The sequence below is a fragment of the Alnus glutinosa genome, chromosome 3 (genome assembly GCF_958979055.1).
Source record: "Alnus glutinosa chromosome 3, dhAlnGlut1.1, whole genome shotgun sequence".
NCBI lineage: Eukaryota > Viridiplantae > Streptophyta > Magnoliopsida > Fagales > Betulaceae > Alnus > Alnus glutinosa.
The window spans coordinates 34,188,447-34,215,214 of NC_084888.1; the positions used below are offsets into that span (position 1 = coordinate 34,188,447).

General features: G+C 35.1%; 2 protein-coding genes and 2 long non-coding RNA genes across 4 annotated transcripts in view; 2 read left to right on the forward strand and 2 right to left on the reverse strand.

Moving 5' to 3' along the window:
* The window catches only part of LOC133862263 (uncharacterized), a 76,065-nt gene that overhangs the window by 28,199 nt on the left and 21,098 nt on the right, over positions 1-26,768 (reverse strand). The window lies entirely within an intron of this gene.
* LOC133862476 (uncharacterized) lies at positions 5,736-6,837 on the forward strand. The gene is made up of 2 exons (XM_062298310.1): positions 5,736-6,427; positions 6,612-6,837. Exons 1-2 carry the CDS (start codon positions 5,777-5,779, stop codon positions 6,756-6,758), a joined length of 798 nt encoding a protein of 265 aa, XP_062154294.1. The 5' UTR covers positions 5,736-5,776; the 3' UTR covers positions 6,759-6,837.
* On the reverse strand, positions 12,941-14,757 carry LOC133862367 (uncharacterized). The gene is made up of 2 exons (XM_062298153.1): positions 14,125-14,757; positions 12,941-13,125 (listed from the first exon to the last, which is right to left on the reverse strand). The coding sequence occupies exons 1-2, from the start codon at positions 14,710-14,712 to the stop codon at positions 13,069-13,071; spliced, it is 645 nt and encodes a 214-aa protein (XP_062154137.1). The 5' UTR covers positions 14,713-14,757; the 3' UTR covers positions 12,941-13,068.
* LOC133862430 (uncharacterized) lies at positions 22,811-26,563 on the forward strand. Its single transcript, XR_009899224.1, has 2 exons — positions 22,811-23,114; positions 26,256-26,563. It is a non-coding gene; the product is annotated as an uncharacterized LOC133862430 (long non-coding RNA).

Below are 26,768 nucleotides of genomic sequence, written 5' to 3' on the forward strand. Positions count from 1 at the left end.
ACTAGTCCTTTTGGGGTGATAGCGCAGATGTGACTAGCGCTTTTCCTTGGGTCGTTACAGAATCCAAGGAGGCTTCAACTTTAGACATAAATAAATTCATTACAAACAAGTAAATCGATCACACGGAAAACCCTTTTGTTGATTAATGGTCGCTCCATATATACTTTTAACATAAGAGATATGATACGTTTACAACTCTAACAATTTTTTTTATTTTTTATTTTAAAAAAAATCAATCATTGGATATGTAGGACCCACATGTAAAAAATAGATATAATGCTTAGTTTGAAGAAAAAAAAAATTGTTAGAGTTGTACAAATAGGATTGTGCACTGGACGGGGCGGATTTTAGCCATTTTGGCCCCTAGCCCCGCACCGGCGGGTTTTGAAAACCCTTACCCGTAGCCTGTACCATTTACAAGGTAGCCGCAGGGTTACAGTTTGGGCGAGGTGGGGTTTACGGGGGCGGGTTGTGCGGGTTTGGCAGGGCGGGGCCGGTGAAAAATTGAGAGGGGGAAAGATTGGCGCTTGAGAAATCAAGAAAGCTAGAATCAATACCTAGAAACAGAAGAAACCAAGCAACCCTCACCGACTCTCTCGTTTCCTCGATTTTCTTAGAAACCAAATAAATCATAAACAAATGATTGCAACCGAGAAACACCAACCTACGGACGATGATGAAATTGCGGAACCATAACCGAAGGTCTTGAAGCGAGCGTCGACGATCTTCCCGGTCTCCTCGTTAACCCTGATCTAGAGCTTCATGACTCCCCACAAGCAGGGGGAAGGTGAAGCTTCTACAAGAAAACGATACAGAGAGAGAGAGAGAGAGAGAGAGAGAGAGAGAGAGAGAGAGAGAGAGAGAGAGAGAGAGAGAGAGAGAGAGAGAGAGAGAGAGAGAGAGAGAGAGAGAGAGAGAGAGATCTGGGTGAGCGGCGCAAAGAAAGAGATAGGTTTTGGTGAAATAACACAACACGAAGATCGAAGAGAGAAAGGTAGACAGAGGATCCCAAAGAGAAAAGGAAGAAGACCAATGACGGAGGGGACTCTTCCTTAGAAATTATGACTCAAAATGATGAAGGACGAAATCGGGGGTCTCGGTAGGGCTAAGCGACGCTGGGAAAGAACTCGAAGAAGAAAGGGAAAGAAAGAAAGAAAAAGATGTGAGGGGCAGGGAGTTAGGGTTTTTTTGTTCTTTTAGGGTTATTGCGGTGCGGGGTGGGTATCCGGGGTTTGAAAAATTCTAAACCCGCAACCCACCCCGCCCTCGCATAGATTTACCCAAGTTCAGCCTGTACACAAACGGCATTGCAGGCTAGGTGTGGGCGGGGTGGGTATTGGCGGGTTTTGCACCCCCTATGTATAGAAGTTGTAAAAGTATCATTTTCTTTCTCTCAGATAAATGATATTTTGCCACCCAAAGACACAACTATTGACACAAATATTGATTTTTTTATTTCTTTTTAATTTTTTTTAAATTTTTTATTTTAAAAAGAAAACACAAAACTAGACCCTAACTCATTTACATGGTTTTGTATTTTTTGTTTAATTGAAAAAAAAAAAAAAAAAAAGTCAATAATTTTGTCATGGGATGGCAACATATTACATCTCTTTCTCTAAACACAAAGGGTGTTTCCCCCTTCCCACTTTGAAGAAAAAAAAAATGGAGTACTCAGTTCTTGTAGAATTTCATAATAAAGTGTTTAATTTGTAGTAGATAGATACATAAATTATGTGGTTTGGCCTAGTTTAATTTGGAGTATGATCTATATTTACAAATTAAAGCATTTAGATGATACTTTTTTTTTTTTATTTGATTGTATTTATAAAGACAAGTAATTTAAATAATTTTAATTTAAAGTGAATAAATTATCATCTATTACAAAATATTTTTATTCTTATAGGTCATGCTTGGCAGACTAGATCAATTATACTTGAATAATAATACTATTCTTCACTCATTTATCACACTCATATTACAAATATAACATGTTTTAAATAAAATTATAAGCGACTCAAAACATGCTTTCAAATCACCGTTTGCTTCCTCCAAATTTGCTTTTCTAAGAATACTATCTCCATTTTTATTTTCTTTTTGTCGTGTCTTCTGGACCTGTTCAACTTACAATATACGTCATAAAAATATTAATATAGAACATATTTTTATAAAAAAAAAATAACCTAAAATTTTGAGTTTTGGTGACGGTCCAGCGTTGTTTTGGCGGAATTCCAGCGTTGGTCCAACGATTGAGAATAAAAAGTTCAAACTTAGAAAATAATTTACAATTTTAAAAAAGGTAAATCATTTTACGGAAATTAAAGAAATGTTTTCGGTAGACTACTATTTTTAATAGCACAAAACACTAGAAAATGCGAAAAAAAATATTTTTCATACATCATTTTACGCTAAAACAAACGGAACCTTAATCAAGGAAAAATAATAAATTGTTATTAAAGCCATGTCTGTCAGGCTTAGTTGATTTGTTAGAGCACTAGTAACAGGTTCCCTAAATATAAGAAAAATTCTTTAAAAAAACCATACCCCACAAATTCCATTAGTGTTCCCTAAACTAATGGAACTAAAAGTGCAACCATAAATCTAGGGTAACATTTTTGCTTCCCTTAACATTATTTTAATATTTTTGTTTTATCTTTCTTTTCTTTTCTTTTTCTTTTAGTATTTCTCTGAAAAAAAAAATTTAAATGAATTTCTCATACCTCTCTCTTTCCTCTAATGTTTATGTGAAAGTATATTTAAATAATATAAATTAAAAAGAATAAAGAAAATAATAAAAAAAGGTTGCTGTTTTTATACGTTTTAAGAAGTGCTTTAATTTTGGGTTATTTGTACGGTCATGGGCATGGTCATGGACGACAAAAGTAAAGCCTAGTCTCAAAAGAAAAGCAATGGATATTAGGGTTGGGCGAATATTGGGAAAAGAATATGAATTGCTCAAAAGTAAAGCAATTGCATGTACTAGGTCGAAGAGATTCACAATTTATTCCTTTTCTTTTTCTTTTTGTCAATATCTAACAATTTTACTAGTTCTTGCTTTTCCTTAAAAAGCCACTTCCGTATAAAGTGTCAAAAAGCATTAAGTTCTTCTGTAACGTCTACATTTTTTCTTATCACGTAATTACTGACCTTTATCAATTATCATCTTCTTTGAAACTCATAAATTTGGTTGAAATCCAAATAGTATACCCGAGAGTAACTCTGCCATGTAATGGGCTGCCAGGCCCAAGATAGGGCTAAGAAGGCCCACCTAACAAGTCGTGCTTCCAACAGCCAACAAGGCCCATCTTGTAGGCGATACTGTAATGCCCTTAAAATTAAATAATTAAATTTATTTAACTTTGAGTGTTATTCGTAGCATGTGAATGTAAGTTTACGACTTAGTAAGTAAATTGTTATGAAACTAGTGTATGAAACAAGCTTCAAGTTTCGGTTGATAGCCCTCTCACAACCTCACTTCAATCATTTCCCATATTCGTGTCTGAACATTAATTAGGTGACACCACGTGTGATGTAGGTGAACTCGAGTCAGACAATATTGAGTTGTCAGATTGCACATTGATGGCGCCGAATTACCTGGAGCAGGCGAATCAATGCAAAATTGGCAAGAAATCGTGATCTAGCTTAATATTCGAGTGCGCTGCAGTATTTTGGCTATAACTTTGGCTATTAGTATCCGATTCGCGCATAGGACCCCAATTCAGAAAACTCTCTTCGGTACGCCTAGTTTCGAGCCCAAAATTCGCTATTTTCATTTCCAAAACCCTAATTTTAGAGATTTTTTTTTTTCTTTTATGGTAACTTTTTGTGTCATTTAGGAGGTGATTCTGAGCCCGATTTGGGCCAGATTTTCGGCGGTCGACTTGTTTATTCCTATATTTTGTTTTAATAAGGCTATTAGGGTTTTGTTATATTTTGCAATTTTTAACTATAATAGCTTGGCTTGTGGGTGTTTTTCAACAGACAATTTTGATTATTGATATTTCTCTCAGAGTTCCTCTCTGTGTTTGGGATTATTATTCTGTTTTCTTCCTTGGAAACTGCCCATTGAATAGCCTGCATAATAATCAATATTCTGTTCGGTGTCAACGCGTCGGTACATGAACCATGCATTACCTCCCTGCAACAGTAGCATGTGACATTTAATTCGACACTGTGGCCTTGTCAGAACCATATCAAGACAGAAGATAAAACATGTCATGAGATGTGATTCGTCAAGGTTAGTGATCAAACACTATGCCCAATTAGAGCACTGCTCAATAGCAGAGTGACACCTGGAGGAGCCCGGCCATGACGTGAAGAAAAAGAGCTATAAAAAGTATGAAACTATTTCATTCATTCTATCACCGCATTACAATTTTTTATGCTTCACCATGCACTCTTCTTCTCTAAGAGATTATTGACTTAATTAAGCATATGAGTATTTTTCCATTGCCGGACGTACAAATTAATGAGATCACCCGTGTCTGTTTCTTCTTATTATAGGTTTCGTCGGCTTTGAGATCCTTCAATAATGAATACAGTACTTAATTTGTTGCAAAACTATATCCAAGTAATTCCTAAAGAAAATTCATATTGAGTCATTCGTTTATTATGCCTGCTTCAAGGTTATAATACGCTTGAATATATAGGATGAAAATGAAATTACATGGTACGGTGATCAAATTTTATGTAATTGGAAATAGAATTATGGACGACTCGTGTGACATTTGCAAATCAATGCCGATTACGTCATGGGAACTACACAATTTATAGAATCACTGATATTAGGGTTGTTTAAAAAAAAAAAAAAAAAAAAATTACCTTCGTACTTTTTGACCTTTTCTTTTTCTTTTTCTTTTTGTCATTATCTAACGAGTACCCCCAAAAGGCATAAGTTATTTATATGTATCTTCTATATCTTATCTTAGCACATAAGTTATCATATGTACGTCATAGTTGAACTTTCTCATCTTCTTTTCTATATATACATGGTAGGTAGGAATCAAATCACATGATGATCATATTTCATGTCCTTGGGAATAGAATTATGCACATAGGCACATATAGCTTTACGCTAATGAGACTTTCATTGCCTTAAAATTAAAGATGGGAATAGGAAACAAGAGAAATGTTATTCAATATTCTTCTAATAATTTCAGCTTATGTGATATACTTAATTTATTCATCAATTTTTTAATTAAGATTGATTTAAGGGTAAAAGGAACACGTCAACTGAGAATTGTTTTTTTTTAATCAAATTGGCTTTTCAATTGCTTCAAGTAGTTATTACTACTCATAAATCTCTCTTTAATTTGTGGCAAAATTGGAAAGGGATTTTCCATATCAACAATCCCTTGCAGCATGGATCAATACTAGATACTCATCTCTTATATAGTTATATTATCCGAGTCACTTTCATAATACAGGGCTGATATGAAATAGTGCGATTATCAGTCTTTAGATCAGTTTTTATTAAAAAATGACAAAATTTAATGGTTAATAGAAATTTTCACACCAGTTCAGTGGTATGAAAGTGGGATGAGAGATTGTATTATTTAGAATTACTCTGCAGCAAAATGATTATATGAATGTTCCAAGCCCGAAGGACGTTCATGAATCGTGACTGTGACTGCAAATGCAAAGTGTAGAAAAGGAAGGTACTTCCAACTTCCAAGAGTGAATTCCATATAGCACAAATTAAGAGTATAAAAAGGGTAACAGACAGGCCAAGAGACGACACTAACTAAACGAAAATCCTCTTACCATTGACATACCTAAAATGGCAGCAACAAAACAGGTAAGCCTGAAGCTTTTGATAGAGAAAAAGAGCCAGCGGGTGCTCTTTGCTGAAGCAGACAAGGAATTTGTTGATTTCCTCTTTAGCATTTTCATTCTGCCGGTCGGAACTATCACTAGGCTCTTACAAAAGAAAAACATGGCAGGCTGCTTGCGTAGCCTGTACAAGAGCATAGAGAATTTGAGTGATATTTACCTTCAGCCAGACCAAGATAAAAACTTTCTGCTCGACCCAAAAGTAGCCATTTCTGGTGCTAAAGTCCCTCTCCTCTTGCCAAGCGTTGAGCAGTCATATACAGCCACTAATTTTTATAGGTGTGTGCATGTCAGTTCTGGCAGTAGCAAGTACAGCAACTGTAGTGAGTACGTGGCTAATGACCAGAGAGCAATTTGTCCTCATTGCAAGAGTTCAATGACATCCGAGCAAAAATACGTAGAGTACCCACCAAGGGATATCAAGGCATCCTCCTCTAGTGAGGGAGGTTACGTGAAAGGGGTGATTACTTACATGGTTATGGATGATCTTGACGTGAAGCCCATGTCCACCATCTCTTCTATCTCTTTACTTACCAAGTTTGGTGTCAGGGACCTTGGGGCTGTTGAGGAGATGGTGGTGGATTTAGGCATTGATGAGGTATATCAGTCATCCCTTTCTTTCTGTGCATTACAACTATATATCAAATGCGTTTTTTGCTGACAGTTTTCTTCTTTCTTTTTTTTGTTGAACATTGAACCGCGTAAACCGTTTTCTTGAGGGTAGTTCTCGCTTTACAAATACATATCTAACATTGTTCCTTGTGTGTTCTGTACGTTGTTAGGTTCTGAGTTTGCTCGAGGCTTCTTTAAAATCTAAGACTGTTCTGACCGATGTCTTCCTTTCAAACCATACTGACAATGAGATAGAAGTAATTCAGGATGTGTGCCTAAATACAGAGCCAAATGAAAGCACCGTTGCTTCTTGTTAGTCTCTTCTAATTTCGAGGTGCAGGAACACTGTGGAATAATTTGTCCCAAAAAAGTATTATGTGAGTTTGGTATTTTGGTGTTTTTGTTGCAACCATGTTTCTCATGTTCTGTTTCATGACCCTCTTGTACGTTAATTTCATGTTACTCAAATCTGGTATGCGTGCTAATATGATTTTTATTTGTTGCATGTTAATAATTAAACTTCTGCAAATTCTAACATAATAATATTGCTAATTGTTACCGTGGGAGAGGGTTGTGATTTTGATTTGAAGTTAATTTGTTACTTGTGTGGTGTTCCTTTTTTCTTTTTAATTTAGGTTAGGTTTTCATAAAAATAAAAAACGAAAATTAATTGATTTTTTGAAAAACTCATTCCATTCCTTAAGTGAGAGAGTAATTATTCTTTTTAGTTTTTTAGAAAAATAAGTATTTATCTTCATATGAGAATATCTATTCTTAAGAATAATGTGCGATGAAATAAAAGCTAGAATAGTTAGTACATAAAAATAACATTCCATTTGAGGGTCTATTCTGCATATATATATATATATATATCAAACAAGCCCTAAATCTTAAGATCCTAAACATTCTAAGCCATTAATCCTTAATCCTAATGTTTACAAGAGCTAAACCTAAATGGACTAGATAATGGGCTATTGTACATCTTTCTGTTGGTAACATAACATAATGGTCTAAGCATTCACAACAGTTTTTATTTCTAGAGAATGCATGTCGGTTTGGTAAAGTTTTAATAAAGACAAAATTTGAGAATTAATTTGGTAGGTGCCACGTTTGAAAAAAGTGAGTCAACAAACAAATTTTTGTTTGTAGGTTAAAATTTTTGTTTGATATTCTCAAAACAAAAACATTAACAAACAACTCAAAATATATACACAACACTCAAAATCATTTTTATCTTTATGTCACACCAAAACATTTGTTTAAAACAAAAAAAAATAAACTCAAAACACATTAACAAACATATCTCAAAAATTGAAGAGTATTCCTTGAAATTAAAAAGAAAAATAATAAAAATAAAAACAATTGCAATTTACACTTCAACGATGGTGATTGTCTAGCGGCAACCACTGCGATGTTTACTCGAGACGGTTTTAACAGCCATTGCGAGGCTGCCGGACGGATCGAGTAGCCATTGTGAGGCTGTTAGACATTCTTAATGGCCACATGCAACGGGGCCTCCATGAGTACCTAGCAGCCACCGAGAGGCCGCCAAAAGTTCATTACGACCATCATGGATCGTCGAACATTCTTAAAGGTCATTGCAAGGCTGCCAAAAGTTTATAATTGTCATTTTGGGGCTCCAAAAAATTCATGTGGCCACTGTGCGACTATTGAAAGTTTATGGTGGATACAATGGGGCTATTAAATGTTCAAGGGCGGCCATTGAGAGGATGCCGTATGTTTCTAGCGGCCACCACGAAGTCACCTAACATTTATTCGGCCACTGCAAGCCCACAGAAGTTTATGGTGGCCACTGTAAGACTGTCAAAAGTTCATAGTGGTTGCCACGAGGTGGTCAAGTGTTCATGTTAAAAAAAATTTTAGAAGTAATTTTATTTTATTTTTTTACTAGTATTTTCTGCAAAGTGTTTTGCTTTTCAAAAAGAGGTTTGTGATTTGTCTTGAAATGTGTGTTAGTAGTAGAGCCACATCTGAAATCTGCTTGGATAATTAATATTTGAGAAGAGTTTTTAGCGTTTACAACGGAAAACACTTTTTAAAAAGATTTCCAAACAAACTAATGTCTAACACTCTGTGGGCCTGAAAATAGGCTCAAAAGCAAAATAGCTACCCATGCCGAGAAGCCCAAACATGTTTGCTATAAACAAAGTCAAGCCCATTGCCTCCAACTGAGACACATATTTGGTCGTGATGTTACAACAATTCATCATCCAACAGATCATAGAAATCAAGCTCCTGTTGAAATACTAAATCGACCAAAAGTGCTGGTCTTCCTTCTTCCACAACTTTTAACTTCAACTTCTCAAACTCCATAACCAAATGTGACTGAGAAATTTCCAATGCGCCTAACTCTCCAATTGATTTCCGGCTCAACCCGTACGTCTACCACTATGTTTGCCTGGTAAAGGATCTCACAATCATTGTCCTTAATCAACTCATAACCATTTTTTGTCTCATATTCAGTTGTTTTTTTGAGTGAAGAAATACTAAAAGCTTTATTGTCCGAGTAGATACCGCATCTTTCTCCAATAAAATAGTGCCTCCAAATCGTTATGACAAACTCTATTGCTGTCATTAAGAATGCACTGCTGGAGTTTGAACAGATTTCAGGTTTGAAGGCAAACCCCTCTAAAAGTTTCCTGTTCTGTGCTGGAGTTTCTGATGGAATGAGGGCACTTTTGCTTGAAGATCTGCAGATGAAGGAAGGTCTTCTCCCTGTCAGATATCTTGGGATCCCTCTGATTTCCTCAAAGCTATCAGCTGGGGATTGTAAGGCTCTTGTTGATAGAATTACAGGCAGGATTAACTCTTGGACTTCCAAAAAACTTTCTTTTGCGGGTCGGTTGCAGTTGCTATCCTCTGTTCTTTTCAGTCTCCAAGTATACTGGTCGAGTATCTTTATCCTTCCTAAGAAGGTTCTCAAGGATATAAGCCAAGTTTTTAACCGATTTCTTTGGAATGGTGGGGTTGAGGATAATGCAAAGGCAAAAGTGGCTTGGAAGGATGTTTGTTTTCCTAAGAAGGAGGTTTGGGATTGAAAGACTTGGAGTCCTGGAACACCTCGGCAATTATGAGACATCTATGGGTGATGTTTGCTCGGTCTGGCTCTTTGTGCGTGGCTTGGGTGCAAGCCTATTTGTTGAAGGGGAAGAGTTTTTGGAATGTTTCTACCCCTCAAAATGGTTCATGGTGCTGGAGAAAGCTTCTCAAATTTCCACATTTGGCTAGAGGTTTGATCCGATTTGAGGTGGGTACTGGAGAAAATATCCATTTATGGATGGATAACTGGAATCCTTTTGGTGTCTTAGGGGAGAAGTTTGGCTTCAGAATTGTGTATGATTCTTGTAGCAATTTGGAGGCCAAATTAAGTTCTGTTTTGAAGGATGGTATATGGTGCTGGAGACCGGCTCGCTCTGAAGATCTTGTAGAAATTCAAACTAAACTTCCAGAAGTGCACTTGGGTATTGTTGATTCTCCTGTTTGGACCATCTCCCGTCCTGGTGTTTATGTTAGTGCAGATACATTGAACCACTTCCGAATTAAGAGAAGCTGTGTCAACTGATGGCCTTTGGTTTGACACTCTTACTCCATCCATAAGCAGGCTTTTATTATTTGGTTGGTGTTTAAGAATAGACTTACAACTGGAGATCGAATGCTTGCATGGGGGTATAAGGGCGACACTGCTTGTGTATTTTGTTGGAATGGTATAGAGAGTAGAAATCACCTATTTTTTTGTTGTGGGTTTTGTTCTCGCTTATGACGAACTTGTATGGAACGGTGTAATATACCAAATCCTCCAAATGATTGGGAGGATATTCTTGAGGAAGGGTGTCGAAGTTGGAAGACGAAGGCCATGAGAGGGGTTCTTTGTCGGTTGGTGCTGAGTGCCAGCGTTTATGAAATTTGGAAGGCTCGTAATGCTATTCAGCATGGAGGATAGATCAAAACTGAAGAACAGATATTGAAATCTATCATCTGGGAAGTCCGGTATAGAGTTTCGGGGAAGAGAAATTTTAAGAAGAATCTGGAAAATATTAGTTTGTGTTTGAACTGGAACATTGATGTTAATGTTTTGGTTTAATCAGGTTGTTAGTTGGTAGATGAGTTTACAGAAGTTTCCTTTGTTTTGTTTATGGTTTAATTGGTTTGTCGGTGTTTGTACAGTACTATGTTTTTTGTTAATATCAATTTCTACTTATTCATCAAAAAAAAAAAATATATCGTTACGACAAACCTGATCCTATTAGTTGTGCCGTTGTGGTGCCAACATGATAATTGCCTGTGCTAATTATATTGGCTTTTGAACTCGTAAACTTGTCAGTGCTGGTAAGAGATTCACCCGGCTGGCCAGTCGGATAAATCTAGGGCTGGCAAAATGGGTCACCCGACACGACCCGTTTACGACCCGTTAAGACCCGCGACCCGTTTAGCCTAGACCCAGACACGACCCGTTTATGTTAACGGGTCGGGGCTCCAGACACGACACGACACGATAATTTCACGGGTCACCCGACACGACCCGTGAGACCCGTTTAACATAATGGGTCGAACCGGGTCAACACGACCCGACACGACCCGTTTGACCCGTTTAGCTTAAAAGTTTTTTTTTTTTTTTAAATATATATATATATATATATATATATATATATATATATATATATATATATATATATATATATATATATTATTATTATTTTGGGGGGTTTTTTGTTGGTATTTAAATGAAATAATAATAATTTTAGTAATTCATCTTTAAATTCCTACTCCTAGTCTCCTAGTAGGCTAGCACCAAATCACTTAATATGTTTAATTGTCTAATCAAATAACAAAAAAAAAAAAAAACACTACATCATCGTTACAAATTTATAAATACAACAAACTGCATTATAATTGTCCATCAGATTGAGTCCAACGCAGGTTAGTTTGACATGCCCATCTTTGTCATTCAACTCCAATACCTAAAGGAAAAAAACAGAATAATTACATTGGAAGGTAAAAAAGTTTAAGATGTCAACTAACATCATTTACTTTCTACAATTCAATATCAATCTAACAGATTGTACCATTTTGCCTCACATGCTAAAATACAAACAATAACATAAGAACAAAAGAAAAAATAGGGGATCTCCTATCCAATGTCAAAACATCCTCTTTTTCGTTATCCACCTTCATTGAAGTTTGTTCTATATCAAAAGATAAAAGAAATTAATTTCATTAAAATAAGATGAAAAAATACAAGTAAATGAAGAAATTAAATATGCAAATAACTTATATTACCTTGCTTTCCATATAACCAATTTCTAGTGCAAACCAATGCCTCAACAATATCAGGCTTGAGTGAACTCCTATATTGATCAATCACACGTCCACCAATACTAAAAGTAGATTCTGAAGCAATAGTAGAAATAAGAATACTCAAAACATCACGAGCCATGGCAGCTACTTCAGGATAACGAAATTCATTTCCTTTTCAAAATAAAAGGATGTCAAATGTCGTGTTCTTCTCCAAATACTTGGGTTCATCCAAATAAAGTTTCAATTGAGTCTTTTGTACATCAGGATCGACTCCATCAAATGCTAGAAATTTCTACATAAAAATAGATAAAATAAACATAAAATTAGTAAGTGATTATGAATATATATATTAAGTTACTACTTACTAACAAGCTAAGAGTTTAAGAAACTTGTGATATTATTTAAAAATTTAAGAATCTATATATATATATATATATTTGTTTGTGTTTTCACTATTTTGATTCTTTTGAGTTTTGAATCTTTTGTTTTCAACTTTTCACTTTTCAAATCATTCCCCCCAATTTGACAATTTCCCATTAGGCCATTCTCCTCTTTTTTTTTTTTTTAACCCAAAAAAGAAATAAGAAAAAAAAAAAAAGAAAAAGTTAATCGTGTCTGACGTGTCACCCGCGGGTGACCCGCGACCCGACCCGCCAAACCAAGATAAACGGGTCATAAACGGGTAGACCCGTTTATGACCCAAACCCGTTTAAGGTAGACCCAAACCCGCTAATTTCGTGTCGTGTTCGTGTCGGGTTGTCGGGTCGTGTCAAAATTGCCAGCCCTAGATAAATCCCTTTTAAAATCTGGTCATTAACCCTAAATAGTGTACAAGAGAGTAGGTAACGTTGGTGTGCATGCATGTTTATTAGAGGAAATAAATGGTCGTAAATATCCACATTATTCACAAGGAAAAATAAAAATTACAAGTTGCTAATATGTCATACTATTGAGATAGGCAAGAGTTACAATAACTCAAGAGACAAGAGTTTACATGTATTCTAAAGACGTACAAAAGCTACAAGAATTCAAGAGATAAAAATTACAAAATGATCAATTAATTTTATTTTAACAGTTAAATTATGCATGGAACACACAAGCTTGGCTGGTCATGAAACAGAACATGAAATTAAAGCATGATTGCAACTAATTAAAGTAACGCCAAATTAGCAATTAATCTCATAGTGATAGATCGATACTTTTTTGGATAAATAATCCCACAGGGTTCTTGCACCTAGAAATTACGTACAAGACCAATACAATGCAACCACTCGCTTCTTTCAATGATCTCCACTGGTTGGAAGGAAGACGTCAGTCAGAAGTCAGAACCGTCTTCGATTGTAGAGAAGCCTTGAGCAATTTGAGACCCTATATGCACAAAGGAGGAAACTAGTTATTACATTCAACGGTTAGAGTCGCATGACTGACATATATAATCTATTACTCTCCTCTTTTTTTTAACGGAAAAATACATTATATATACCTTCTCAAGATATTATCACTTTAGTACTTGTACCTCCGTAGTTTAAAAATTAACACTCAACCTCAAAATCTACCTAACGGTGATACTTAGAGCATTCTTAGTGAGCTCCTTATAGTTTAACCAAATTTTAACTAGAAAAATATGTTTTTACTATTTTAATTAGCCACTTTTCAAGAGCACCACTAATCAAACTCTCTAAATACTTTTTTACTTGAAAAGAAAAATATAATTTTTTATTGATTCTTCTTTTTTTAGTTGGTGAGGAATGAGAGAGAGAGAGAGAGAATAAGTAGAGAGCTCGATAAATGATATAAAATTTGGGTAAACATCGCTTTTGAATAGCTCATTGTAAATGCTCTTAGCATGCGTAGATTTTTTTTTTTGTCTTTTTACACAAAACTTATGTCATGCGTGTCAAATATGACATTTTCATCCCAAAAATATCTTAGGAGTAAAGTGTATTTTCCTAAAATTACAAGTTAATTATAATCAAATCATGGGGATTTGATTACTACACTTTGTATTTACTCTAAACCCTTTAAATAAAGAATATTACAATATCAACTAAATATAGAATATACAAAAAATATAATATATTTTTCATATATATATTCTAACAAAACCAAATATAAAACAGAGCAATTCCTTTTCTATTGAACTTTGAGGTCTCCTTCCCCTACGTACGCTCATGCTTTTAGGAGAATCTGCTATGACATTCCCACGAGTTGCTACCAAAATAGATCAGTATTCTGTATTCGTTGTTTAGATTCGTATATAAGAGCAACAACTAACCTTAATTAATTTAGACAGTTTATCCCCTTGGATGTTCACCAAAAAGAAAAGAGAAGCATTTGATATTGGAAAGCAAGGGGTGAGTGGCATACCTCATCCATGCCCAAATCGACCACTTTCTCCTCAATATCCTTGACATTAAACTCTCTAAGCAGAGTGATACCGAAGTTGGTGGACATGGGCTTCACCTCCAGATCATCCGTCACCATGTATCGAACCATCCCTTTCACGTAACCTACCTCTCTAGAGATACAGTTCACGAAATTGATGCAACTAGAACATGAATTCCCCTGCTTATATTCGATTTCGCGAATTCGATAGGAGCTGCAACCGCTGTTATTGCAGATACTATTTAATTTTTTCCTGCATGTAAATAACTCATCAACGTTTGGCAAGAGGAGAGGGACTTTAGGACCAGGAATGACTACTCTGGGCTTTAACAGGAAATCTTTTTTCCGGTCTGGCTGAAAGAATGCATCGCTCATATTTTCAATGCTATTGTAGAGGCTTGGCAAGCAGCCTACCATGCCTTCCTCTTTGAGGAGCCTAGTGACTGTTCCGACGGGCAGACTGAAAATGCTGAAGAGGAAATCAACAAATTCTTTGTCTGCTTCAGCAAAGATCAGTCGTTGCTTCCTTTTATCTACCACAAGTTTCAGGCTTACTTTGGTGCCTGCCATGTTAGCTACGTGAACGATTATGAATCTTCAACTGGATTACGGCAAGTGCCCGTGTTGGCTTGGGTGTTATGGGGTAAGACTAGTAGTTTAAACGACTGAATCATCAATATATTTACTATATATCCATTTAACCTGGCGATTTGATAAGGTATATATAGTAATTAATGATCCTAATTAAATGCAAATTTTATTTCAATTAAATATTATATAGATGTATTGGGTCTCTTATATTAAAGTTTGAGCCACATTTATAAAGAATTTTAAAATATTAATTAAATAATTAAATAAATTATTTTTTTTATAAATTTTGGAATAGGACTGTGGACTTCGTAAACTGAATGTATATCCTTTTGATGACAAGTGAAAAGTTTGAACCCACGGCTAAAAAGAATATTAAAACGTTAATTTTAAAATTAAATTAATCATTTCTTATCCCTCAAACTTTTAACATCCAATAATACTTCCTTCCGTTTTTCACCACAACGAAGATAGCTCTACTCAGTGCATGTCATATCATCAAAAGGCGATAGCCTCAGATAATATCAAATGAAGTTGGAAGGAGCTAATTTATATATTGTCAAGAATTTGTTTTATTACATCTTATGATAAATTATATCATTTAAAATGTTTAAATGGCGTTGATAATATAATTTTTATTACATTTATGAATTCTCAAATTAACCATATATATATGAAATGATTTTTTTTACCATTTTACAATCCTTATTCATCCACTTCTTGACGGATTTGGCTTAGGCATGCAGCATTTCTGTGGTAATTTTTTAACGATTTAAATTTAATTGTATTCTCTCTTTTTCCAATAATAATAATAAAATAAAATAAAATAAAATAAAAAAATAAAAAACCTATATCTTAACTAGATGTTTTATAGCACCCAAAGGCAAATCCTTATTGACAAGTACTCCAAAGATAAGAATAGGAAATAGTTGCGCACAAATTAAACTCCAATTGGGTTTTCATTTGCTTGAACTAGTTATTATAACTACTCATAAATCTCTTATTAATTTGTGGGGCCCAAAATTGAAAGGAATATTTTCCATTGAGAAAATCAACCGTACGTCCCTTTTCAACAAATGTTGATTTGAGTACCGTTCCAAGTCCCCAAGGTTCATGAATCGTGACTGCAAATGCAAAGGGTATTAAAAGAAGGGAAGTCCCTTCCAAGAGTGAATTTCGTACACACGGCCCCAAAGGCTATAAAATGGGTTGCCACCAAGCTAATCCTGAAGCTTTTCATAGACAAAAAGTGCAAACGCGTGCTCTTTGCTGAATCAAACAAGGATTTTGTTGATTTCCTCTTCAACGTTTTCACTCTGCCCTTTGGAAAAATCACTGGGATCCTAAAAGAGAAAGGCATGGGTGGCTGCTTGCCAAGCCTCTTCAAGAGCATTGAACATCTCAGCGATGCTTACTTTCTTCCAGACCAACACAAAGACTTCGTGTTAAATCCCTTTGTAGCCATTCCTGGTCCTAAACTCCCTCTCCTCTTGCCAAACGTTCACTCGTTTAAATCTATTAAATCGCATCGTAACAATCTTTGGGGTTTCGCATGTGTCGGTTGCCGCAGCCTTCGTGCCGAGGAATTGATATATTACCACACCAGACTTTGTGATTCGTGCACTTCTTCAGCGACCGCTGGACAAATTCGAAAGCTCGGCATCTTCTAGTAGTAAGGAAGGTTACGTCAAAGGGATAGTCACGTACATGGTGAGGGATGATCCGGAGGTGAAGCCCATGAACATCTCTTTGGTGACTCTGCTTAACGAATTAAATGTCCAGGATATGGGGGATATTGAGGAGAAAGTTGTCGAATTAGGCATAAATGAGGTATGGGAATCATCTTCAAAATCTATTTGAGCACATGCGCATGCATGCACACTATTAGCGTCGTCATTGTTATTGTTGATGTCAAATTTCAAACGCAACACGTGTCAGCTCTTGGTGCTTCCGGACCTCGAACAATTGGGCCTGAAGCCTGAGAGCAACTTTCTCCAAGTCCTGCAAAACAACAGGATCGGCGGGGTTTCCGACCAAATCCCCTCCGACGATCAAGTTAGTAGGAGCTTTGTATGCGAAGGATGGAAAAATCTCTTTTGGTTCTTTTACCTGAAAAAATATTATTATTGTTTTTATTCCTTCATTTGTTCTTTATTGTCCCCTTTTTCCCTTAGTCCGTACAACCATTTATTACTCTGAGATGCTTATCTTGTCTTCATTAATGCCCTGCAGTCGTTCCAAATGGTCACCTCATGTCGCAGTTCATGCTTTCCTGTATGGCGGCGGGTGTCTATTCCCCGATGGACTACTGCTTTCCTATGAAATGATTTCCCTCATTAATGTCCTCATTTAATATTTCACTGTTCCGCCTTTCTTCTCCGGACTCTCCGTGTCATTGTCGTCGGACTCTGCCCTTATCCGGGGTCATTAAAAATTCTCTTTTTAATTCATGTAAATTTCCCTAACAGTTATCATTCAATATAAAACTATTTATTGATTTTTTTATTTTATTTTTTTAATCTCGTTTTTGATTGCTAGGGCGTGCAATTGCTTAAGGCTTCTCTTCAATCAAAGTCTGTTTTGACTGATGTCTTCCTTTGCGGCGAGACCAATAGTACTGAAAGTGTGGATAAGTTAATTAAAGAGGAGGGTGTATAAGTTGTGAATCGAAGACTATCAAGAATCCTCGATTTCCATTTCAAATTTTATATGTATTTTATTGTCATGATTAATTTAAAGTTAGTGAATCTAATTATATATATGAAATTAATGTTGGTTTATCTTTAAAAAAATATAATTAGGTGAATTCATATATATTATTAAATATGTACACCATCTTTAAATTCTAACCATGATTGAGATCCATTTTATTTGAAATGTTGAGAGTCCTAGATCATAAACGACTTGTTTGTTTTGAATCTGCATTATTATTTTTATCAAATGTCTAGTAATTAAAATTCGGTGCAATGCCGGCATTACAATTGCCCTTGCTAACTTGTTTTTTTTTTTTTTTTTTTTTTTTTTTTTTTTTTTTTTCGGTTTTCATCTTTTTCTTTAATTTACAATATCGTACTTTTTTATTTATATTTTTCATCTTTTTCTTCTGTTTTTCTTTCCTTTATTAATTCTGCACCGCTTAAAGATTATAATATACCATTTCATGTATTTGGCCGGACATAGAATTATTTTCTTAAGCTTAATTACGCTATATTAAGTCTTTAATTCATAACCGTAGTGGTTCTATTAGCATTATTTTAATATAAAAATAAATTTGAAAAAAAAAAAAAAAAAACTCTCTCATTCTTTTAACATTTATTTGAAAAGTATATTTAAATGATTTTTCTTTTGTCTCTCTTTTTTTTAGTATTTAATTTTAAAAAAAAAAAAAATTAAATGGCATAGAAAAATGATTAGAGAAGTTATTATGGGGTGCATTTAAATAGAAAAGTAAAAAATGGTTTAATTCTCTAAATTGAAAGAAAGTTTAAGAAAAGCTATGATTACGAATACTAGTACTCTTAATTACCAAATTAACTATTTATGGAAAACAATTTTTCTTTTTTCTTTTTTTTTTTGTCTTTTCACTGTCATCAATTAATGGATTGGGCTTTTTCTTCTTCTTTTTTTTTTTTTTTTTTTTTTTAAACTTTTCAAACAATTATTATGTTCTAATTTTTTACGAATTGGTCTCTAATATAAGTAATCCCACACAATTTATGACTGAGATCAACACTTTTCAAATTTGGTCTACGTTATCTCAATGATCATTTTTCGCGGTGTCCTTGAACAATTTGTCGCAAACAGTTGCATGCGGTGCGCACAGGCACAATTAAACTCCAATTGGCTTTTCAATTGCTTCAAGTAGTTATTACTAATTATTTATTTTGATGCCATTAATTGAAAGGATTTTTCCATTGAGAAAATCAACAGTCTCTTGCAGCAAATTAAATGTTAATTAATATGATCACTTTTCAATGTCACAAACTCCAATGATTTTTCCATTGAGAAAGTAAACAGTCCCTTGCCGAGTCCCGAAGGTTCATGAATCGTGACTACAGATGCAACAAAGGGTAGCAAATGAAGGCACTTCCAAGAGTTTTTTTTTATTTTTTATTTTTGAACATGTCCACGCAAGAAGAGGATTCGAACAAGTGACCTTCGCTTCATGAGGCGTGGTCTTCAATCGATTAAGCTACTCCTTAGAGACAAGACACTTCCAAGAGTTCATTCTATATACCCTAACCACTATAATTAAAAAGGGTAACAGCCAAGCCAATAGAGTGCACATAATTGTACCATGGACTGAAACCTCTTCGGCATTGACATACCTAAAATGACATCAACCAAGATAAGCCTGAAGCTTTTGATAGAGAAAAAGAGCCAATGTGTGCTCTTTGCTGAAGCAGACAAGAAATTTGTTGATTTTCTCTTTAGTATTTTAACTCTGCTGGTCGGAACAGTCACTAAGCTTTTACAGAAGAAAAACACGGCAGGCTGCTTGCGTAGCCTGTACAAGAGCATAGAGAATCTGAGTGATATTTACCTTCAGCCAGACCAATACAGAAACTTCCTACTAGACCCAAAAGTAGCCATTTCTGGTGCTAAAGTCCCTCTCCTCTTGCCAAGCGTTGAGCAGTGATATACAACCAGGAAATTTTTTAGGTGTGCAGTCTGAAAATACAAGTGACAAACTGGTTTGGTTGCTTGACCAAAACCAGTGCTGCAAGATATTATTTATAGAGTAAAATTTACACTTGTTTAGGAAGGATTGTACAAAGCTTTACACAAACAAAATTGTGTGAGATGAAACAAAAAAGGAAAAAGTAGTTTGCTGAGTTTGAGGAGCTAGCCTTGAGTCAACCGGAAAACACTGAGGTGTAAAATGAAGCAGATTCCTGGAGGGAATCGGGCTGTAAATCTGTTGTGCAGACTGTTGAAGTACTGAGGCTAAGATCTAAGGTTTGGGATTATGCGCATCAGGGACGGAGCCAAAAACTTTAATAGGCAGGAGTCTAGAGCTAAAAAAAATTATTGGTATGGCCGGTAAACTAAATTTTATTTTTTTACCTCATAATATTATTTTTACCTAATATTTTTTTTTTTTTGTTTTTTGAAATTGAGGAGGGCCATGGCCCCTGCCAGCCCCTTTAGATCCGTCCCATGCGCATGCCAACTCCAAGAAGGATTAAGCTGAGAAAATCTAGAAAATAAGACCTAGAAAAACATAAGCTGACCGTTACTTGCCAGGAGCTTATTTGAACTTGTTTTATTCTTCAACTTGATTTTCTCCCTTAACAACGTACAACTACGACGACGACGACGTAGAGTACAACTGTAAGTACGTGGCTAACGACGATGAAGCAATTTGTCCTTCGTGCAAGAATACAATGACTTGCGAGGTACGTAAGTTACGTAGAGTACACACCAAGCGATCATATCAAGGGATCCTCCTCTAGTGAGGGAGGTTACGTGAAAGGGGTGATTACTTACATATGGTGATGGATAATCTGGAGGTGAAGCCCATGTCCGCCATCTCTTCTATTACTTTACTTACCAAGTTTAATGTCAGGGACCTTGGGGCTGTTGAGGAGAAAGTGGTGTATTTTGGCGTGGATGAGTTATATATTGCAGTCATTACAACTATATATCAAAAGCATTACAACCATATATCTAAATATCGATCTGATGCCTTTTTGCTGACAGTTGTTTTTTATTTTTGTTGAACAATATTGAACAGTAAACCGTTTTTTGAATGGTAGTTATGGCATTACAACTATATATCTAATATTGTTCCATTGTGTACCTAGTTTTAGGTTTTGAGTTTTCTCGAGGCTTTTTTGTAATCTAAGACTGTTCTGACCGATGTCTTCCTTCAGAACCATACCGACAAGGAGATGTAATTCAGGATGAGGGCATAAAGAGCCAAAAGATGTTTTCTTTTTCTTTTTTGTGAGTATAAACAAAGGAAAACACAAAAGTTAAGGAACTACAAAAGGAAAAGAGGAATCCATTCCAAAACAAGCAGGAATGGTTCCAGAAAGCAAAGAACAAGAAGATGTGAGAATGTAGCTAGAAGAGAATCTAGTTGCAGCTCAAAAAACCACATGGTGGGCACATAAATTTGCACTTCGGTTAATAAAACTAGCTAACCAGCTAGTTGTAGATGAGATGGTGGAAATGAAATTCGAGATAATAGCCGAAATATGCCAGTCTTGAGTGATTGTCAGATTGTTGATGGCTAGGTTGACTGTGAGAGAATCTCCTTCAAAAATAACATGAGACAGTAGAGTTGAGCAGCAAGAAGGGTAACAGTTGCTTCCCCATACAAGGGCTTGTATGGGGAACTAATTTTTGTAATACACTGGATAATAAATCCATTTGAATCACGACAAACAGCTGATTGTACTGAGAAATTCGAACGAATGGTTGTGTCATAGTTAATCTTGAAGCAGCCAGGATCAGGTTTCTTCCATACCTGCTTAATGGAAAAAGATTTATTAGACCAAACAGAGAAATGAGCTCTGGAGACTTGATTAATTGAAGAGGATACAGATAAAGCATTTGGAATCAAGCCTTCATGAAAGGCCTTATTACGCGAGAACCAAATCCGATTACAAGCAACCATGGCAAAGATCTGAAAAAAAGTGTGTATCTACAATAGGAATACCAATCATCTCCGGATGTAAAATAATATTCAACCAGTCAAACATAGAGGATTTATGCAAAACTGAAATATCCAGTGGCCAGAAAAAATTTCTCCAAATAACCCTCACAATGGGACGAGAAAAATAAATGAAGCAGGGAGTCATTGGAATTAGAGCAGAGAAAACAAGATGTATCCAACCCAGAATGTATGGATAAAGAAATACGAGACTTAGTTGGAACAATATTCCAAACCATTTTCCAGAGGAACAGTTTAAGTCGATGAGTGAGCTTGAGTTTCCAAAGGCCTTTCTAACTAGAGGCCAAAACTAGAGAAATTTGGAGAGGCCTTTGAGCAATGAAAAGATGATAAGCTAATTTTGTGGTAAAACACCCCGAGGAAGAAGCTGTCCAAAGAAGAGCATCAGAAAGAGTTCTAATTTTGATTCGTAAAATCTCAGCCACAAAAGAAGAATCAAACAAAAACTTTAGCAGTGACAGATTCCAGGTTAGAGAATCAAGATGGATAAGATCTGAGATGACTAAAGGATGCTGAGCAACCAATCCTGGGACCCTTGGAGTGGGAATAAAGTTTGTCACTGTGGGAATCCACAGAGAAAACCAGATAGCCAGAGAACTCGAGACATGTGGAACATAACAGGAGTCTGATTTCAAAATGGGAACAATAGACTTGATACCATTCCACACATAGGAGCCCGAACCCAAAGACAATCATGATTGGAAAGAATTTTCCAACCCAGTTTGGTAATAAGGGAGATGTTGATATCTTTCATTAAACGAAAACCCATACCACCTTGATCCTTAGGCAGGCATAAGGAATTCCATGATTTGAGCGTAAGATTACGAGTTTTTCCCTTAGGAAAACCTCACCAGAAATTCTTAAAAGCTGAGTCGAGACGATGACACAGAATATCTGGGAAAATAAAGGAGCTCATTGCACATGAAGGAATAAAAGATGACACCACTTTAAGAAGAACAGACTTTCCAGCTTACGATAGAGTTTTAGATCTCCACCCTTCAATCTTGTTGTGCACTTTATCCAGAATATCCATAAATGTGAAGACCAAGAAAAGAAATGAAGCGTTTAACAATTAATAAATTACATTTATTAAATAAATGGGATATAATTATACTCTTGATAATAATATTTATATTACAAAAATAAAATAAAATAAGCCTATGATAAAATAATAGGAATATAATTATAGTTATCATAGTGGGCCCTAGTTGAATAAATAATTAATCACATTAGCAAAAGTGTAGTTTAAATTAATGTGGGGCCCTGCAGTAATTTAACAAAAGTTAGGGCTTAAAATAAAGACATTACCCATTTGCTACATGTCAGCACATGATTGGTTGGAATAAGATTTCATTATCCTCTCCCCTTATTTCTCCACCAAACACGTGTCTCCGCCTATCCCTTTTTCCTTCTTTTCTTTCTTTTCTTTTCCTCTCTTCTCTCTATTCTTCACGCACGTTCTCTTCCTCTTCCTTTCTTTCTCCTTTCTTTTCTTTTCTTCCTTTTCCCTCAGTTCCGCATGCACATAGCTCTTCCTCTCTCCCTTTCTCCCTCCCATTTCTTCCTCGTCTGTTCGTCTCACTCACTGGTCCGAGATGCGGTGGTGCAGAGTTGGAGATTGAGAGAGTTGCAGCTTGAGAGAGACACACGACGCAGTAGAAAGAAGAAGAAGAGGGTAGTCTCCGGCCATGGGCTTCTAGAGGTAAAATTTCTAGCTTTTCGTTGTACCCACGTATTACCCATCACCTATATACCATGAAAATCGGGTTTATTTGGGAGGAGATTTAGTTGAGTGATGATTCATGGTGGGATTGACATGGGTTCCGAAATTTAGATGATATTTGTTTATTTTTCATTAATTGCTTGTTGGTATTTTTAAAGTTTGATTTTGATGGGTTCATGGAAGAGTTCCTAGGGGATGGCCGAATGGAGTGTTAGATTGATTGTGGGGTTTGATTTGTCTATGATTTTAGGGAAAACTGAATGGGTATGGATGTTGTAGAGTGGGTTATGATTTTTGTTATATTTTCTTGAGTTTTGTGGATGGGTGATTTTCAGTTTTGGGTTGTATTTTCTGCTTGATATTGAAGTGTTGGATATTGATTCTTGGGTTTTGGTATTAGTTGAAATTAATGGTTGTGCATTGAAATAATTTGGTATATGTTGGTGATGAATTTTGATGGGTGTTTTGCTTGGATTTGGATTAGCGATTCTTGATTGGAATAGGTTGTGTGATTCTTGGATGTGGATGGCCGAATGAGATGATTGTTAGGCTAGTTTTTGGAATGTTTTTGAGAAGTTTGGGCTTACATGGTGGCTCGATCGATTGAGTTATTGTGCTCTTGGAGTTTTGATTATTGAATAGGTTAGCCTATGATTAATGCTCTATTAATAGGTTGTTAATGTTTGATTAGAAATTGATTCTAATGGGTATTTTAATGGAAATCTGAATTTGGTTTTAGGACTTGTAAATTGGGTGATGATGTTGGTTCATATTTTATTATTAGAGATTAAATTTAATTGGGATAGATTGTTGTTTTGGTTCGTGTTGTAGGGGTTAATACTAATTGAAAATGGTTGAATGGTTTGGTTAGTTTCTTGTAGTGGCCATGTATGGAAAGAGTGATTTTAATGAGTGTACTTGATGGGATTCAAATCTGGATTTTGAATTGATAATTTGTTGATGTTGAATTTTTTATTAAGTTCTCATAGTGTTGTTTTAATGACATTGGAGTTGGTTTTAAGCCTTTGATGCTTGCGGGTGCCTAAGCCCTTGATTGGAGTTGATTCGGGGAATCCCTTCTATGTGGTAGCCGAATGGAGTTTATGTGGTGTTGTTGAGATTTTGATTAGGCTCTATAGAGGTTGGATCGAATGGGTATGCGATTAAATGATTTTGGTGGTTTTTGGATTTGTAAATTTGGGGATATTATGATAGTGTTGAATTATCGGAATGTTTAGCTAACTAGAAATGAATTAAGAGAACGAGTAAATAAAGTAAATGAAAGCGTATAGGAAATGGATGGAATACATAAAGATTATAATATGTTAAATAAGGTTAGAGTCCCAAACCTAAACTATTTGGATGGTTAGTAAATGATAAAGATTAAGTGTTAAATATCATGGTTAAAATGTGAATGCCGTAGATTGATAAATTGTCTAAATAACCGTAAGACAAGAAAAATTAAATAGTGGTACTATAGGAATGCCTAAATAGACTCTAAAATCTAATAGTGTTGGAACTTTATGACTTATGTGCCTATATGCATATGGTGAAATATATAAGTGTGTTATGAGACTAGGTTTAGCTTAATAAGCATTCTATACGTAGATGTCTATACATATATATATGTATATGGGCCAAATGCACTTAGTTAGCTTAAGTGGATAAACAAGCGATAAGACTTAATTGTTAATAATGGTAATTAGGTAACTAAGTAATTAATCCACATATTCATGTACACTAAGTATTTTAATGTATCTTTGGATGGGGTTTAAGCATTGTATATTCATGTATACATGTATATAAATATATACATATATATATATGAGTTAAATATATATTATTAACTTAGTAAATAAGTAACAAGCCATTAAAGGATTAACGATGATAATGTGACATAATAATAATAATAATAATAATAAATAAGCTAATGAAATAGTAAACGTGTTTTAAGGATAATAAACAAGATAAATATGAACCTAAACCTAAATGTTAACCTAATAATAGTTTATGATACTTAACTAGCTTTAGAAGCGAGTAATGCGACGTGTGAGCACGCTGATAGTATTTGTGGCATAGAGTATAGAGTTCAATAGCATAGGCTAACGCCATAAATGTTTGTAGGCTCGAGTCATCATTGGAGACTTTAATTGGTTCTCCAATGTTCTGTCCAAGTGACTAGAATCCAGTGGGATGTTCGAGTCAAGAGTTCAATGCAGTCAAAGTGAGTATTCTACTCACTGAGAAAATTACTTTTAAATATGTTATAGAAATGCAAACACTATTGTTTTATAAATCTGAACCAAATGTATGTTGAATATATACACTTTTGATGTTTTAAGTAGTTTCAATTATGTTGAAATATCAATGACGTTATGAAATGATGCATGAATGAAAGGTGTCGAATTGATTTAAAGTGTTTGAATATGTACTGCAGTTGGGATTTAAATTATGCAAAGAAGAATGATAAAATTACATGTTGATTGGTTTATCATATTTGAAGAAAGCATGATTTGCAAAGAATAGGAATATAGAGTTTGAATTGTAAAGCATAAAGCATGAACACATAATAATGAAAGAGAAGGTAAGCTTCATAATAATGAAGAGAGGGTAAGCCTCATAACGAAAGAGAGGGTAAGCCTCATAATAATGAAAGAGAGGGTAAGCCTCATAATGAAAGAGAGGGTAAGTCTCACAATGAATAAAAAGACTATCATGAGCATGCATAGCATGGTTTAGATTGTGTGATGTTTTCATGATAAGTATATATTTTAGTTTTGTTAGACGTATTAGTATGCATAAGATTCTCAATGGAAAAGTGCTTATGTATATTTCTATTGGATGGTTGCATGATTTAAATGCCATTGTTTTTTATAACGAATCTTCTACGTATAATCTTAGTTGCCTAGTATGTTTAAATGTTTTCTATTAGTCATTGTTTGCTATATCAGTTATGGGGGTTTTCAAACAAAAATTTATAAAATTGGTAGCTGTTATAGTGTACGCATGACTCAAAAGGAAAAGTTGGTTCTTTGCGAAACCTCAGTGAATAGTATACCTCTGAGGTCTTAGTGTATTTATTTATGCTAAAACGGTGGGCTCATAATTCCACTTATACAGATGTGGCAAACCCCCACAACTGTATAGATAATATTTCTTGGCTGCAGGTACTCCGGTTGTAGTTGATGGTGTTGTAGATGTGCACTTGAAGTATTATGACCAAAGCTCATCGCGACGGCCGTAATTGAAAGACCATGGGCGTCCTCTATTTTATAGGTTTTGTTTATGGTTTGTGACTCCTGTGTCACTTGTTATTGTATAAACCATTTCTGTTGTTATTATATTAAGGAAAGACTTAAACAGATAGATGTTAAATGACTCTTGTTGTAATTAATTTATGATAGATGTATAAGATGTAATTTCCGCTATTAAGTTTATGTTTTCCGCTGCATAGTAGATAGATGTTAAACTCTGATTTACCAGGTACATATTACATGGTATGTACCATATGTTGGTTTTGCAACATATGGTCGTGCCACTGGGAAGATCCGTTTATATTTTAAGAGATTAATATTTAAGCAAAGGTTTTGTATAAAAAAAAAAAAAAAAAAAAAAAGGGGTCTGTCACAATAA

What these genes read in the sequence shown, in the direction of transcription:
- LOC133862367 (XM_062298153.1), bottom strand. Translation starts at nt 14,712, where the DNA reads ATGGCAGGCACCAAAGTAAGCCTGAAACTTGTGGTAGATAAAAGGAAG. An exon ending in TCGATTTGGGCATGGATGAG is followed by an intron (nt 13,126 to 14,124) that starts GTATGCCACTCA and finishes TTGTGCATATAG; the next exon opens with GGTCTCAAATTGCTCAAGGC.
- LOC133862476 (XM_062298310.1), top strand. Translation starts at nt 5,777, where the DNA reads ATGGCAGCAACAAAACAGGTAAGCCTGAAGCTTTTGATAGAGAAAAAG. An exon ending in TGGATTTAGGCATTGATGAG is followed by an intron (nt 6,428 to 6,611) that starts GTATATCAGTCA and finishes GTACGTTGTTAG; the next exon opens with GTTCTGAGTTTGCTCGAGGC.